Raw genomic sequence first — 18,431 nt, forward strand, 5'->3', positions numbered from 1 at the left:
TGTCACCCCTCCTGTTTGCTCTGGCTATTGAGCCACTGGCAGAAGTGCTGTGGCATACGGTGGGCCCCTCGGGGATCACGATGGGGGACACCACGTGTGTGGTTTCCTTGTATGCAGACGATGACCTGGTCTATCTGCGGTGCCTGGAATATTCTGTCCCCGTACATCTGAATGCCCTGCAGCCTTCGGGAAGGTATTGGGCTTTGTGTCAAACTGATGAGTATGCTGGTTGGAACTCCGGTTGAGACACTCTTTGGGGTAGGACTCCCTTTGGGGCAAGGGGGGTGTGAGATATCTGGAAGTCAAGATTGCCCGTACAGAACAGTAATTTCTGGACCTTATCGTAGGCAGGGTACTAGAGGGCTTAAGGGCCTCAGTTCAATTTTGGAAGGACCCCCATCCCCCAGCCCCATCCCTGATATTTGTATACTTTACAAGGCATGCTGTATGAGACCCCCAGTGCTATTTTGTCAAACTAGACCGCTTGATTGTAGAACTGTTATGGGCTAACAAGAGGAAATGAGTGGGACTGCACATGCTTTAACCGATTTTGGGGGTGGGGAGGAATGGAGGTCCCTGATTTAGAACTCTACTACATGACGGCTCACTTGCAACAACACTGTTCACTGGTTGGATCCGGTGGACAACTGGAAGAAGACACATTTGCGCTGCTCCCATGATGGGAAGGCACTCCTTGATCTGCTTATGGGTGGTGCAAGAGTTTCTGCTGGGACGCCCTTCTTTATTCATCAGGTGGGCTGTGTGTAGGACACAGCAGTAATGAGTGATAAGATTAGCCCTGTATGCTGGACATGACTATATGGTCCCTAAAGATGTGTGCTGAGATAGCAGACACAATGTCAATTCAGCAGTGGAAGGACGGAGGCTGCGAACTGCTCAGAGACCTGTACCTCGGAGAACAGTTCTTTACAGGAGAGGATGTCATTAAGTCTTTCACACTTGGAACAAGGCAGTAATTGCAATATGCAAAAATATCTGCAGTGGCGAGGGAAGTGTGTCCCTGCTTTCCTGAGGAGTTCCAGCCCTCTCAGACCGCGGTATCGCTCCTGGCATAGACAGGACGGCGTAGATTGATATCACATATATACCGTGCACTGAGGAAGGACCTTCCAATAATAACGCCTAGACTGCATACAAAGTGGGAGGAGACCCTGAGGAAAACCTGTCTACCCGAGAATAGGAGAATATACATGAAGGAGTGAGGCAGTTAGCTCTAACACACGATTTAAACTGATATAATACAACTATATATTACAGTACACATAGGGTAACCCAATCGTAACCCAAAGGACCTGGGTAAATCATAATACAAAACTACATTGGTCCAATCGGAAACAATTTCTCATTAAGAAAACTCTATCATACATTATCCATGCAGCATAACATAACAAATAATCAGACAGTAAAACATAAATTACTCCATATAAGAAAATATACAATTTTTAGTTACTCATTTCACAATTAAAAAATATATATCAATCTAAATTCCCCTACCACAATAGAACACAAACATAGGACAGAAAAAGTGCAAAAGTAAAGTGCCCGTGATTAAAGACATGTAAACCAGCAATATATCTACAATATTTATTTGAAAGAAAAGAAGAAAAAAAACTTAGCTTAACAAGCCCGTTGGATGACCATTACACAGTTAAATAGATCTCATTACATCCATGTAGCATTCCCCTAAACCACATTGTCCTCTGATGGACTTTGTACACCATTCCAGGATAAAACATATTCGTCGATGTTACGTTTCGACCCGACACCATCAATAGGGCCAACTCCAGGCTCCAAAGCGGGTCTTCATCAGGACTGAAAGGTAAGAGGAAAACCCATAGGATTCCGTCCATGGAAAAATAAAGGCTCCAACTTAAGATGTATACTTTTTCAGACAAATTTCTTATATCTATGGTGTGGGAATTGTCTCTGAATTCATCGCTTTCCTTACAAAGATTGTAAGCAGGGCATCCATCCCTCTAGGAATGCATTCATCATCATTTAACTGTCCCAATTTATTCCTTAGGATCCCTCAAACGAACAAGGGGTGGTTTATGAAGTCTATCAGGGGACAATGTGGATTAGGGGAATGCTATCCGGATGAAATGAGATCTAGTTAACTTAGTAATGGTCAACCAATAGGCTTTTTAAACAAAGGTTTTTTTTTTTTTTTTTTCATAAAAATGTTGCAGATATATTGCTGGTTTCCATGTCTTTAATCACAAGCAGTTTACTTTTGCACTTTTTCTGTCCTCTATTTTGTTCTGTTGTGATAGGGGAATTTAGATCGATATACTTGTTAAGAATTGTGAAATTAATAATTAAAAATTGTATATTTTCCTATATAGAGTAATTTATGTTTTTCTGTGTGTTTGATTATTTGTTATGTTATGCTGCATGGTTAATGTATGATTTAAACTCTGTATAGATCAATAATTGATCTTAATAAGAAATTGTTTCCGGATAGACCAATCGAATACAACTATAGGCACCAGATGTATCTCACGACCTAAACACTTCATGCAATCTACAATTCTCAGATGGACCGGTGCGCCCAGTGTGGGAGACCCATGGCAGACTTCTTACATGTTGTCTGGCTCTGCAACTCAGTGACATCTTATTGGACAGAAATAGTGGGGAACCTCAATAGAGCCACTAGTTGGGATCTGCAGCCCACCATCATTACTGTTTAATTAGGATTGATACCTACACCTGCCAAGAAGACACTCAGTAGGAAATGTATTTTGCTATCTACTAGCAAAGTGATGCATGGCTCTAAAGTGGCTGGGAGTGGTGCCCCCTCGTTATGCAGAATAGCTTAGGGACGTGGCTAAGTGGACAGTGGCTGAAGAAGTGTGAATAAGGCATGTATGTCGAGATGAAAAACTGGAGGACGAGTTAACCACATGGGCAGCCATGTTATCTGACCTATGAGAACCCCCGGATGCATGTATGAGGGACAAGGCAGCCGGGAGTGCTGGATCAACTCACTGATGCGTATGGAGAGTATGCCTGCTGAATGGGGCTGATATCCTATCTGTGTGCCATTGCAATGACCTGAGAGGGGAACGCAATAGGGAAGGTGCTGGTGGGTGGGGAGCCACGGGCTTCAGACCACGGCAGTATTGTAATGCTGGTTGCAGAGGACAATTAGAGGACCTGGGGGTGATTGATAGATCCTACTGTCTGCTTCCATGACATGGCAAATGCAGAATCCCCTGAATACTAATATGGACACAAGCAGCATGGGGGGAGGGAGAGAAGGTAGGATTTTTATTATTATTGGATATGTTGGTTACAGTTTATGGGAATACTATGACCCGAGTAGTCACTGTCACTGTATCTATTTCTTGTGAAAACCATTAGAGTACCCCATACAATGAATGTTTTTGTGTATTTTACACGTACTGTCAAATGAAGTAATATTTACAAAAATTTTTATTGTTCTGTAAATTATTTCCCAAAGAATCATGCTAAGCAGAAAGCCAAAAAGCTGGTATCAATGTTAATATTGTGAAAACAAAATACCAGTTACATATTTGAAAGGCACTGATTGTTTATTGTTACCACTGTAATAAGAAACAGTATCAGTGTAAAGGTATTAGTGCTTCCAAAGCAAAGTAATCAGCACATGGCCAGAGATTAATGTTGGGTATGTCTTCTCTAATTGGATAGGCAGTGTTTTGATAATCTTGAAAATGTACGTGATAAAATAAAAACATGTTTTTCTTTTAAACAAAAATGACACTACCAGATACGTCTGAAGGATGGCAAATGCTTAGAGTTTGGTGACTATATTACATTTGGAGTGTAATATACATCTTTACACAAAGATATGGGGTAATGAATACTTTTTAGATTTAATGAAAGATTCTAAAATAAAATCCTATTCAGTGGGAAGATGAGTGTAGAAAAATGTGTCTACTGCAGCAATCTAGGTTTTACCGCATCGTCACAGTTTTCTGTCATAGGAGGTCTGCTCATCCTTTCATCTTTCTGATCATAATAAATTAAATATTGAGTCAAACAAGTATAAAAAAAAATGCTATTTGTCAGCAGCACCAAGAACCCCTTGAAGGTAACATACGTTTTTATGTTTACTCAGTTTTCATCTTGTGATTTAGTTGCGCTGGGAACGTGTCAGTTAGATTTCTTGGAATGAGACTTACTCTGTCCCAATTCTGTCACTCCTTCATAAGCAAAACTGACATAGGACGGAGTCTGCCTCAGACCCAGTCAGCTGATTGAAGTGATACTGAAGAGAGATTGACTGTGCCCAAAGTCAATCAATCAGTGGACTTGTTGGGCACACTTATCACCCATTGCAGCTGCCCGAGTCAGCATGTGGACTTAGTCGAATAACCAGGTCTTGAGCTGTCTTCTGAAATCCAGGATGGAGGGGGTGGACCTCAGGTGAAGGGGGAGCTTGTTCCATGCTTTAACTGCCATGTGAGAGAAGGTGCGTGTTCTGTGGTTGCTCCTGCGGATGCATTGGGTACGGGCGAGGTAGAGGGCGGCTGATCTGGGCTGTCTGGTGCGGTAGTGAAAGTTCAGGCGGCGGTTGAGGCTGCCGGGTCCCAGGTTGTGCAGAGCTTTGCAGATGTGCTCAGAAGCTTGAATTGTATGTAAGGGCCAGTGGAGCACACTGGGGTGAGGGAAGGTGTGTGTGTGTGCGTCCTGGGAGGTTCAATGTGAGTCTTGCTGCTGCGTTCTAAATGATTTGGAGTTTCTTCATGAGGTGGGTTGTGAGCCTGGTGTAGAGAGTGTTACCGTAGACCAGACAGCTGGTAAAGAGGGCTTTGGGTGATGGTGCGCCTAGTGTCAGTGGTGAGCCACCTGAAGATCTTGCATAGGAGGTGGAGGGTGCGCAAACAAACAAAGGAAACTGCATTGACTTGGTTTTTCATGTTAGTTTGGTGTCAAAGATGATCCCTAGATTGTGGGCATGTTCTGTCGGAGTGGGGGGGCCCAGGTCCGTAGGCCACCGGGAGTAGTCCCAAGATGATGTGGAGTTACCAAGTATTAGGGCTTTGGTATTGTCAGTGTTAAGATTAAGGCAGTTCTCCCTCATCCAGACTGATATGCTGCTCTGGCAGAGTTGGAAGTTGGTTTTAGCCTTGGAGCGGTCTTCCGATAGCAAGAGGAAAAGCTGCGTGCCGTCCATATATACGAGATGATGTGCAGTCAGTGGTTTCTTTTGACGTTGGCCAGGGGAGGTCACGTAGGCATTGAATAGGGTCAGGCTGAGGTAAGATCCTAGGGGAACTCTGCAGATTATTGGCTTGGGTTGAGAGGAGGGCGGTGGATGGTCTGGGTTCCTCCTTAGAGAAAGGACACAATATTTTTCAGGGTGTCTCCTATGATGCCGATCTGGTGAAGCAGAGTGTAGTGGGAGACTGTGTTGAAGGCTGCTGAGAGTTTGTGGAGGATAAGGGCTGCTGAGTGTCCGTGGTCTAAGATGGTTTTGACGCCGTCCGTAGCAGCGATCAGGGTGGTTTCAGTGCTGTGATTGGGGTGGAATCCAGAATAAGATGAATCCAGTTGGTTGTTGTCTTCCAAGTATGACGCAGGTTGATGGCTTTTTCTATAACTTTTTCTGGGAATGGGAGCAAGGAGATAGGCTGGTAGTTTTTGAGGTCGTTGGGGTCATGGGCATGTTGAGGAGGGGTTTGACTCGCGTTTCTAGTCGTCAAGGTAGGTGGCTGAGTTGACACCACTATTCGTCACAGGGTCTATATGTGATGGAAACTGCATTTTAAGAGTCAATTATGTGACGTTATTGACCTTAAACAATGCCTAATGGCCTTATAGCAAGTGTGCTTCTCAAAGTCTCTCCATGTAAAGTGCTCTTCGATGACAAGCTATAACTGGCTGCTGACCTGGGGTTTCTAAGAAGATATGTGACTCCGCAGCCGTACCAGTCTGATGGGCAGGCAGGCCATGTAATTAGCAACACCAACCAGGCCAGTATTACCTCATGAAGTGCACGGATTGCAAACAATATAAACATAAAGTTTCAGTCAAGGAGTCACTTGATTCCTTCTTAGCATATAAAAAATAAATGCACACAGAAGAAGTCAGGCTTACAGATTTTGAAGTAGTTGAAAGAGAAAACATCCCTGATAATTCTTTTACCTGCTACTTAGGTTTGGAAAACAAGGGTAAATCACCAATAAATTGAAATCGACACTGCAAGCAGAGTGCTGATAAGTGGGATTATTTTCACCCTTGAGTTTCTACATTTACTATACATTATCTGCAGCCAGATCTTAAGAAGGAGAAAGACCACAGATTTTTTTTTTTTTTTTAAAAAGACCCCTTCATGCGTAAGATGATATTGCCAGTCATCTCGCCACTTTTTAAAGGCCTTCAACGTAATTCCTTTGTTTTGTAATGGAACCTTTCCTGTCTTTCAGTGTCCTTACAACATATGATAGGGTTGTAATAGCAGTAACATAACATCCAGGCTCTCGTCGAATAAGGTTAATCAACGCCTGACAACGTGTGTTTCGCTCTCCAGGCGGTGCATATGGCAGTGCAGCATTCTCCTGTCAAAACCGACCATTGTAGGTAAAACGAACCCTCTCGCAAGCGCAGTGATGCATACGTTATGTGGAACTAAAGCAGTTTTGAGCCAACGTACATTTTAATGAGAGCGTTTTCCAGGGAAAAGACAGCAGTGTTCCAATAACACTCAATTTTAGCCTGTTGAAATGTATTTTGTATTTAAGTCTCCCAAATAGTGGATTAAAACCATACTGCAGAGGGCTCCATTCTTTTCTGTACTGAGAACTACTTTTTCTCAAGGAAAAAGAATCGTACTGAGTTACTAACACATTTTATAGAAGTACAATAGTGACCACATCCATTAACAATAAACTAGTGAACACGCACATTTCTGGTGGGCTTACCAGCAGTAATGCCAGGAAAAGTGCTGTCAATATGAAATTCATGATCACTGAAGAACCTCACTCAGTTTGAATTATCATTCAGTTATCATCTTTAAATATGATTTGGGAATGCAACCATTTTCTCTTTATCAGTATATCAGTTAATAAAAATAAACATTTTACTATCATACCCCTCTCATTTTGGGCAAACAAACTCAGCTTCCTACATTTATTTTATGAAAGGAACATCATTTTTGTCTTAAACTGAGTTTTCATTTTTAGTAAATATACCATTCCAAACATCAACTTGCCATTTTCAGAGTGCTCGCAAGTACAAATGATTCACATAGATAGAATCTACTTCAAATTGACAAGTTTTACAGTCCTGTGCCATGGATACTTGCCATAGCGCCATGGATGCCTCTTATATGACAGTAATGCTTACGTACCATGTTACCAGAGGCACCACCGCGCCAAGGGTGGATACCACAAAAGCATAGACACTCACAATACTCTAGTGACAGCCATTATTTTGCCAGGGGTAGCCAAAGGTAGGCCAGTCATGCTCCCAGTAAGTCAGTGGTGGCTCCCATGGAGCACACCTGGACTAAGAATGCCCAGAATAGGTCAAGGGTGACAGCTATTATGGGAGGGCCACTACTATGCCTGGAGCTGACACAGTTGTGCCAGAGATAAACCTTTTATGGTGGGGAGTCATACTTTTTATGGTTCTTGACACCACACACAGCTTTCATGGAACAACACTGTTTATCAGAAGAATGCATGCCAAACACATGCATGGAGTGCTCTCTCTCACACACAGAAAGATTTACGCAAAATGAGTCTTGGAAGTGAACTCAGCTGTCGATATAGCCCCTGCCGTCTTCCGCTTTTGGGCTGATCATGCACCGAGCTCACCAACGTTCTGTCTGGCTCATGCCTATGCATACTTAGGTGACTCCACTTTGGTTCCTGCTCTGGTTTCTGGGGGCACACTTCTTTCTTTGCCAGTTGTTCACACATATTGAGACTGATACAATGGTTCTTACAACATGTCCAAACTTGGGACTTTGCTAGATTCAAAATGGGTACAGATGGTCTCTTTACATGCTTTATAGGTCAACATAGTGTGTGTTTGTGTGTTAGCATGATGCCCTGCCACTGGTTTTGCAGATTCCCGCTCTAAAGGGTCTTGAGATGAGCAGTGCTGTCTTCTTTAATGTGCATAAATCCTCTAATTGATGTACTGACTGAGCTTCACTTTGGTGAGCTACTTCAAGGGTGTTGGCAATCATTTAATTGGAGACCCATGATCCAATGCAAGTGAGAGTGCGTTGTATTCATATATCGTTACAGGCAAAGCAATACAATGTTTGAAATACCAATGAGCAAGCCAATGACCTTATTTTTAGGTGGAGAGTACAGAGTAGTAAAGGCTCATGGTCTGAAGTGTAACTACAGAAATTCAGACTTGTGAGATATTCTGTAGGAAGGTGAGGATTCTAAAGATGGTGTTTATTGTAGAGTGACAGTAAAAGAGACAGGTGTCTGACTGTCAAAATATAGCAAGGCGTAGGGAACCTTTATTACTTATTTGTCTGTAACGTTGTGGTGCTTCTCCACTTGTCCACTTTCAAGCACCTTATTATACTGGCTAAGCGAAAGAGAAAAGGAGTAGCTAGTGGCCGAAGGCAGTAAAGACATAGAAAGCAAAGACCTGTCTAATGTGATTTGCCATATGCTCAGTGAGAGACTACTTGAACAGCAAGCACTGTAAAGACAATGTGGATATGTCTTTCTGGATACCGTATTGTGAGCTTTCTCTGTTTTTTTGTTTTTTGTCAGGTGTGGATGACATGCACTGGGAGCCACCTTCGGATGCTGAGATGAAGGTAATCCAGGCAAGGCGAGAGCGGCAGGATAAGATCAGCAAACTAATGGGCGACTATCTGCTTAAGGGTTACCGAATGCTGGGGGACTGCTGTCCTGACTGTGGGGTAAGTATGTTGCAGTGAAGTGGGGTTGGGCTTGAGTCCTAACATAAAGCCAGCTGACAAATACATTGTTAATTTAAAGGACTGTGGGTAACTTGTTTTTATTCTGATTTCGTGACTTTTTCGGGGCTGTGAAACAAAATGGAAACACCTTGTTTTTTAAAATATTTTTCTGGTTCATTCGCAGACTACAAACCCTTTCTGTGTAGCAAAGAGTCTTACAAAATACAGTAATACTCTTGATGATGTTGAAAGAGTTACAGGTTCTTGTGGCAGGCCTTCTCAACACAGGAAAACAGAGTGGTTCACTCTTTGTGTTAGATTGGCATAGGGTTCGGAGATTCAATGCACTGTGGATAAAAACCATTGGCAAAGCCGATAGATCCCAAGGGTAAGACTTGTTGGCTTTGGCAGTGCTTGTTAAAATAGCCAGGTGCACTGCAGTCACCAGGAGGCTCGGTACAACCAAACTCCTTTAGAATGTTATCCCTTAACACATGCTCCAAAAACACTCACAATTAGTATTACAATTACAATACTATATTGTACAATACACCCTCTTGCGATTACAACACAAAATATTGACATGGTGGAACATGAATACATTTACAAGCAATTAATATAACACAAATTATTTAAATTCACCAGGTGCCGTGTACTTCTGCTGCTTCTGTGTTTTATCTGCTGCCTCATTCCCATCAACCGCAGTGCTTCACAAAACTCCCTTACTCCACTTCAACTTTCTCATAACACTTTCTAAACATGTTCTTCAGACAGCTTCTCTCCATCTCATCCCTTTTGACTCCCTTTATCACTTTGTGCTCTTGCTAGCTCTCTTCAGTCTCCTGCAAAGTTTTAGCCTTCATCTCACTTGTCATCATCCTCTTTGTTCTCTTCCATTATCCATGCACACTATATTCCTACCTATTTCTGCATCCATGAAACGCCCAACACCTGTTGCGTAACTACCCGTATCCTGGGTCCAGCTGACCTCTGTTATCATACTTCATTCTCATTCCCAGTAGGCATGGAAATACCTTGCTAAAAAGCCAAACCCTTCAGCCCTTTAATGCCCTACAAATTCTTTCTGCCTCATTCACTTTTTAGGGATTGCTGAACTCTGCTGTCACTTAATGCGTTGACACCTTTCTTAATACAAATTAATCACATGTCCTCAACTCCAAATAACGTACTTATTTTTTCCCAGGCATAGTATCCTCTCACCATCTTTGCTACTACACCATTCATCTTTTAACTTTCTCTCTCTTTCAAAACAACCTTTCAGGCACCTTCAACAAGACGGTCATATATTTGTAATAGCTGTTGTGTCTCTCTTCAACTCGAATGGTGGGAATGCATTTATGCCATTCAGTGTTGTGCGATGCACCTTCTACACCTCTGACTTTAGCCATCCAATTTTCCCTCAATCTGAGGCTAGCTGAATTGTTTCCTGAAGATTCCTAATAAATCTCGGAATGCAACCATCACCTTCCTTGATTGTATGCTGATGCAAAGATATGTTTTGCTCTATAACTTAACAATAACTTTCTTAATTTTATCTGCTGCGAGTCAAACGCTGTTTTTACTTATCAGGCATTTGGGCACAGTCGCTCCCCCAAACATTCTCATATTTATAAATGTACAGTGTTAATTTGTTCAACCACTTCCACCTCTGCTCTTTTTAGGTTGCAGCCTACCATAAAACACAAGTTGACCTAGGAATGCATTCCGCCCGTTGATTACCATTGGTTTTGTGGTTTGTAACTCACATTTTCTGGCTTTCTATTTGGTGGCTTTATTTGCTTTAGGTTCTCCAGATTCAGTTTGTCCCTCCCATTGCCTAAACCGTGTTTACTGTATCCTTCTACAAACTCACTTTCTGTTAACAGGCCTTTAGATCTTGTTCTTTTCTTGTCACATTTGCTGTGGATTCAAAGATAAGGTCAAATGTCAGGCGCTGGTTTCCAAGGGAGCTTGTTTACTTTTTTCCCTCTGTCTTCAAAGATATAGGCTTTATGTGAGAATCTTGCTGGATGCTGGGGGTATGAGTTTTTTTTTTCTAGCACACAAAAACATTTAAATGACGTGTGTCAGTATTTCAGAATATGCCAGAATTAGTAACCCAAATAAAGCACATTTTTTGTTATTTCTTAAGTGTTTTGAAGCAAATACTTTACTATAAACAAAACAAATCATTACACTAGGTAATGCAGTTTCCACACATTTTCGTTTGTGAGCTGTATAGTTTTACTAATATAACTATGTCTGTGCAAATGTAGTGGTCATTTCAATTGAAAATGTGTTGACTGTAACTGTAGTACTCTGCCATGCATACTTCACTCTGTCACCCGACTACGATCTCCACACTAATGCACTCTACTCTGCACCACTCCACGCCACTGCACTCTATGCGACTTCATGTTACACCTCGCTACTCTACCCTGTACCGCTCTACTGTATACCAATGCACTCTTCACTCTTCTTTACACCACTGCTCTCTTCGCTACAGCATTCTACACCACTCCATTCTAGCCCACATCAATCTACTCTGCCCAACCCCACTCTAAACCACTGTGTTCTCTGCAACACTACACACTAGACACTATGCCAATGCACCCTGCACCAATGTGCTTTACTCTGTAAGACTCAACCCTATCCCCCTGCACTACACCAGTCCACTATACGCCACTCTAATCTACTCTGCACCAGTGTACTCTATGCCATTGCACTCTACACTACTTTATGTTGTTACACTTCATGTCACTCTACGCAACTGCACTCTACCTTGCACCACTCCACTCTGAAACAACCTACTCTGCGCCACTGCACTCTAAGTCACTCTACTCCATTCTATGCCACTCCACTCTGCCACTCTACTCTTCACCACTGCACTCTACCCCAGTACACCCTACACGACTGCACTCTACTCTTCATCACTGTCCTCTACGCCACTGCTCTCTACTCCACTCTGACTCTACTTTGCAACTATGCAGTCTCTCTGCCCCACTGAACTCTATGCCACTCTACTCTGCAATACTTCACTGTACGTCACTGCACTCAATGCCACTGCATTTTACGACACTATACTCTATGCCACCCTACTCTGGTCTGCACTCTGCGGCACTGTTTTCTGACACTCAACTTTGTTCTGCGCCACTGCCCTCTGCATCAAATTTCTTTATTGGCATTTTGTCTACAATCATACTTCAACTTACACATAGAAGCCATGTAAAGGCACAGTACATCATCAAGGGTTTTCGCATACAGGGGAATACGTAATCCTTACATATCCGTATTATTTGAGGATAAGCCAATAAGACTCAACTCGTAATAAAAGATTATTAAATAATGTCAACAATATTATAACATAAAACTTAAGAAACCATCTGGTCAGCACAATATATAATTTTCCTAATAAATGTAGTAGTATATAGACGATATATATATATATATATATATATATATATATATATATATATATATATATATATATATATATATATATGATTCTATTTGCCAAGTGGGGAACCACGGGGGATGTACATACCTATGTTAATGGTCATTCTGCGAACCCTCTATGAGGGGAACATACATAATCATGATGTGAGCAGTGTCAATCGTGTCAAAATGTCAGGCTTCTTCTGGTGGGTGGGATTTATTATGTAGACGAATCATATAGCGATCCCATGTCGTGGCGGCGGCATCACCACCACGTTGTCGACAGTCAGCAGCGATGGCCTTGGCTTCAGCCAAAACCCATTTGTGGGTAACTTGCAGCCAGTAATCTATTTTGGGAGGCTTGTAAAGCACTGTCGTAAGAACAGTCAATTTCAAGTAGTGTTTATTGTGTTTTGTGTGAGGTAATATTCTGAGAAGACACACTCCATGCCACTATAATCTGCAACACTTTACGCCAATGCACTCTACACCAGCCCACTTTACTTTGTCATTCCATTGTATACCACCCTCCGCGTCTCCACACTGTCACTCCAATACATGGCACTCTCTGCCACTCCACTCTACAACACTCTACTTCAGTCTTTGCCATTCAACTCTACGCCATTCCACGTGTCTCTCCGGTACGCCACTCGTTTCTAGCCATGCTAAACAGCAGCCAAGCAGGTGTACAACATGGCTAAACACGTTGGCGAAGCCAAAAGCTCTTGCAAAGGTGAGACTTATTGGCTTTAACAATGTTTTTACTAATGTAGTCATTCAACACCTACAGGTACTTATCCTTCTCCATTCAAGGTTAATTAGGACCCATGATGCGTGGCAGGGTTTTTTCACCACTGAATACATTTTTTTTGCTTCTCTAATTGCCCTCAATGCAAAAGACATCGCAGTCTCCTTTCGAGATTCTGGACTACTTGCATCTACAATCACTCGGCTTTTCATTTTCAGATCATATCCTTAAAGAAGCCTTTATAGTATTTTATAACGTCAAAGGGTCTTTAGAATTTTTCACCCACTTGAATTACACCTATTTTCACAATTTGCCTCAATGGATACGTAATCTTTGCTAAATGGAGGAACTGCATAAGATATATATATATATATATATATATATATATCGGTCACCATTAGGTAGGTATAATTAGTACCTAGCTTCTAAAGAAAAAGCTTTTTTTGTTTTGCGCTGTTTGATGAATCTTCATGAAACTTTCCGAAAAAATAAGACGCTTACTTCAGTGTCTGTCTGTAAAGTTTCAGGTTGATCCGAGAAAAGCGAGGAGGGGCGAAACGCTTTTCCCCCGTGCATTTTTCCATAAGGATTTTGAACAGGAATAGTGCCTGAACCACTGGACGGAATTACACCAAATTTGGCAGGAAGGTAGCTCTTTGTCCAAAAAGCGACTTTTTTGTTACTTGGTGTAAACCTGTTCAGTAGTTTAGCTTTTAAGAAATAGTTCCATCTTTGTATAAATAGGGACGCTAACCCTCCAGATCTCGTGCTGAGATCTGATTGCCTGACAACACTTCAACCAGGAAGTTTTGGCAGCCATGTTGGGACTTGGGTTCAGCCAAGTCTAAGAAAAAATAAGAGGGAAAAAAAAGAAAAGGGGCAAGGCTAGGGGCAGCCTGAGCTGTGGTGCTGGGGTCCCAGAGGGACCTCCTAGAGCAAAAAAGCATTTAAAAAAAATAATAATAATTCAGCGGGAGTCATCGCTGATATGCCAACATTTTTTTAAAAATGTTTGGGGAAATAAGGCCTCCTGGTGGGCCCGGTCTGGAATGAAATACAGGGGGGCACCCCCACCTCCGCAAAACATACCCAGGAACTGCCGCCTCCCCGGGGCAGAATTTATAATGAAATGCGGGTTGGGGCCGTCCAGCACCCATGGGTACTGCCACCTCCACTGGGCTACTTCACATTGGAGGGGGCCACGTGGTTCCCCTCCGGGAGCCAATAATGTCCCTTGGGACCGCCACCCCCAGGGCCGGCTTCTGCTATGTCCCGGGGTGCCCACACCTGGTACATAGCTGTTCGCTCTCACTTGGCGGTAGCTTTCACAGCCCGTGCCAAGTCAGAGCAAACATTCTGCTTTCTGCAAGCAGGAGCTGTGAAACGGCTTCTGCTTGCAGAAAGCAGAGTTTTTATCTTTTTCCCTTCATGCAAATATGCGTGCTGGGAAACAGGTGGAAACATTGGTCCCTCAAGCAGGGAGCTGCTATTTCAAGCAGCTTCCTGCTTGCGAGAGCAGTGCCGGCTCCCGCAGGACATAGGGAGCTGGGTAGGTCGGAGAGGGCCTTCAGGCTCTCCCCCGGCCCTGTCACATAATGGGATGGAAGAGAGAGAGAGATTGTTTTTGCAATGGTCACCCCATGCAATGACTTCAAAGCGTCCCTCTAGGAAGATGTTTGGCTAGAATGTGATACTTGCGTCTTGCAGCACAGCTGAACAGGGTCACTTCTGGCCTAATAGTAAAGCTCTTGGACTGTCAGTAGACTGAAGGGTCAAATCATTGTTTCTCATGGCAGTGTGTCTGTTTATTTTCCAGTGCTTTGACTGTTGAACACTCCTAATGATTTAACATTAAAGTCTTTTCCACTCAAAAATGTGGGGTTCAATGTCCTAGCTAAGTCTGGACACTACGTGCTAAGGAGTCACTGTTGGCTAAGGTCTCGACCTGTACACACTGAAGGTTGAGGGTTTAAATGTACGTGTGTCTGTGGTCATTTCCCTTAGTCTTCCGGGCTGAAATCAGCTAGAGTAAGGGGTCTGCGTGTCTCTCCCCCATAAAATAAAACTTTAGAAGGCCAGGCCCCAGGGGCCGAAATTGGCCAGAGGAGAGAGGCAACACAGACCTGTGGCCAACTCCCTCTGTGCATGGCCAAAGGGAGTTTGGGGTTGGGTGGTTAGGAGGGGTTGGCCACAGGGTCTGGCCACAGCCCAGGCTCTGCTGCCCACCCCACCACGCACGGTTGAAGCCCATGTGCGGCGCAAGGTTGGGTGGCTATAGGGGGTTGGTTGCAGGGCCTGGCGGCGGTGGTTGAATTAACATATAGTATTGAAAGTAACTTTATGTTACAAAAAACTTAAAAATTCACTAAAAAAGCCAAAGGTTACAGGGTCGTTATAGTTAGGAAATAAAATTAAAAAAAACATTGAAATTCACTGAAAAAAACAAAGTTTACAGGGACATTATACTTAGGCTCACATTTTAAACGCACAAACCCATAGAAGTTCAGCAGTTATAGTTAGTTATCTCAAGAAACTATAACTCGTGCTCTAAGGTACCTATAACTCGTGGCATCTCCATGCACTGCTTATTACCCCACATATTGCAGAACTCATGACAATTTCTATAACATCATTAAAAATATAAATGAAACATTAGTCAAATTATTGAAGAAAAAACTGCATGGCGGGCGTGAGTTATAGTTACTTTAGGGCAAGTGAATATATATAGTGATATCTGCAGTAGTTGGATGCTGTTATCTGGTTAAAGAATGCCGTTTAAAAAAGAATCTTTAAAAAAAAATTGTCCACTAAACATTTTTGAAAAGATGCCTCAACTATCCAGCTCCTGCCCTAAATATAAATCTGAATTTATAGAGATTTTTGCATATTTTCTAATACTCCTAAAACTCTTCATACTTCTTAAACTTCTGTTGTGCTCTATCATGTTTGCTTATGTCATCATGCTGTCTTCCTGGAAGTACTTTCCTCTGTACAGCCAATACATTTAAGAGAGGCACTAGCTTCAGCTTGGAAGATGCTTCCAATAACATAATAATACTGTTGTTCCTGCTGTCATTGAACCAGTTCAACTAAAAAACTGCAATAGTAGGACACCACAGTATCACAAACCAGACCCAATAATTGCATATCCAGAAATGTTGTGTACGTCATGAATTGCTTATCTGATGTGCTCTGTGTTGGAAGAAATGACCCAGAAGGTCGAGAAAACGATCATCCACCATGACTTGAAAGTGAGATGCAATATAGAAAATCATTACATAAAAAAGAACATTCGAAAAAATGTGTTCTACAAGTAATTACTCCCAGCAGTCCAGGAGGCTATATAGATCAACTCCTCTGTAGAAAGGAGGCTCCGGTGATTCTGAAACTACACACCACACAGTCAGGTGTAAATAAAACCGTAAAAATTGAAAATATACTGCAATATAAACCATTGGCAAAGCCAACAGGTTTTGCCTGTGCTAGAGCTGTTGGCTTTGCCAATGTGTCTTAGCCATATTGCACGCCAATGTGACTACTGTTTCGCATGGCAAAAGTTAGTAGCGTTGAAGGGAGTGATGTGGCGTAGAGTTTCATGGAGTGAAGTAGAGTGGTGAAGAATGGAGGAGCGTAGAGTGTTGTAAAGTGAAGTAGGGGGTCATAGAGTATTGTAGAGTGGCATAGAGTGGTGTACAGTGGAGGAGTATAGAGTGGAGTAGAATGTTGTGGAGTGGAATAGAATGCTGTGGTGTGGAGTAAAGTGGCTTAGAGGGAATTGCGTAGTGTGTCGTGGAGTGGCATAGATTGTCGTAGAATGGAATACAGTGGAGCAGAGGGCCAAAGAGTGGAGGGGAGTGATTTAAACTGGTGGGGCCTGAGGTGGAGTAGAGTGTCAGAGCGGAGTGGTGTAGAGTGAAGTTGCATTGAGGGAATTGCGTAGAGTGGAGGGTTGTAGAGCGGTGTGGCATAGATTGAAGTGGCGTAGAGTGAAGTGTTGTGGAGTGGCTTAGAGTGAAGTAGATCAGAGTAGCCTAGAGTGGAGTGCTGTTGTGTAGAGTTGAGTAAAGTGTCATGGAGTGGAGTGCCGTAGCATAGGGTGGAGCAAAATGGTGGGCAGTGGATTAGTGTCCTATAGTGAAGTGGCATATAGGGGAGCTGAGTGGAATTTTGTGGAGTGGCAGAAAGTGGAGTTTTCACGGTGTGGCAGCGCACTGACATTACAACACATTTTCAATTGAAATGATCATTACATTTGCACATACAGTTTTACAGTTAAAACTGTACAATGCACAAATGATGTGTGGTAATGGTATTACATACTACTGTATTGATTTGTATTGATCGTTTTACAATATGTTTCCATCACAGTTCAGAGTTACAAAAACAATTGATTAATTTGTGCTTTCCCAAATATGATATATGCTGAAATGTTTGCTCATTTCTTTTACATGCATTTAAATTCTGTTGTGTGCTAGAAAAAAACCTTTCCTTTCCCACCTTCAGTATCCAGCAAGATTGTCACATAAATCCTCTAACTTTTAAGTCAGCAAAAGAAAAGTAAATACCAAACTTCTTCGGAAGACAGAGCCTGACATTTGACCTCTGTCTTTGAATGCACAATTTTACAAGATAAGAACACAATGTAAATGCCTGATTACAGTAAGCAAGCACTTGTGGAGAAATACAAGGAGCAATAGTAAACAGGCAATGCTCCATGGAAGGGACAGGAGACATGCTGTACAGCCTAAATCAAATAAAGTCAGCAAACAGAAAGCAAGCAAACAAGTTACAAACCACAAAGCCATTGGTAATCAACGGTTAGAATACATTCCCAGGGAAACTTTCAGAATGTCCTCAAGAAGTACTCTTTTTCTTTTTTTTGCAACTAGACAGCTGGCAGGCTTCAACCTGAAAACAAGCTTCTCCTTCAGACCCTCCAAGAGTTAGTGATTATGCCAAACAAATTGCCACATTGGCACTTTTGTAAAAAGCCTGCATTTTTTTCAAAATCTTTTGTGAAATATACATTAACTTTAAAAATCTGTCATCAAGTAAATAAGTACTTATTTTCCTGAAGATAAAATACATATTGGATCCTAAAGCATGTTTTCTTAAAACCTCTTCCCGGCTCCATCTAGTAGCCTAAAGTGTGTCTGTATTGCAAGTTAAATAAAGAATTGAAGCAGATGATCGTTCTTCTGCATAAAACCTGTTAAGAATTTGGGGCGAATATTTACAAAGAGTTCACACAATGCAGCAAGTAAAATTGTTGTGCTGCATTGTGTGAAAGGTAGGGAGTAGAATAGCTTTCGTGCAGAAAGGAATCCCTTCCTGCACATAAAC

The 18,431-nt window shown here is 42.3% G+C and overlaps 1 protein-coding gene across 1 annotated transcript in view; it reads left to right on the forward strand.

Annotated features, from left to right (window-relative positions):
- The window catches only part of ZNRD2 (zinc ribbon domain containing 2), a 65,143-nt gene that overhangs the window by 15,056 nt on the left and 31,656 nt on the right, over nucleotides 1-18,431 (forward strand). The window contains exon 2 of the mRNA XM_069207885.1: nucleotides 8,754-8,905. Within this exon, the coding sequence (XP_069063986.1) occupies nucleotides 8,754-8,905 (152 nt within the window). The remainder of the gene's footprint in view (nucleotides 1-8,753; nucleotides 8,906-18,431) is intronic.

This window comes from Pleurodeles waltl, chromosome 9 (genome assembly GCF_031143425.1).
Source record: "Pleurodeles waltl isolate 20211129_DDA chromosome 9, aPleWal1.hap1.20221129, whole genome shotgun sequence".
Classification (NCBI taxonomy): domain Eukaryota; kingdom Metazoa; phylum Chordata; class Amphibia; order Caudata; family Salamandridae; genus Pleurodeles; species Pleurodeles waltl.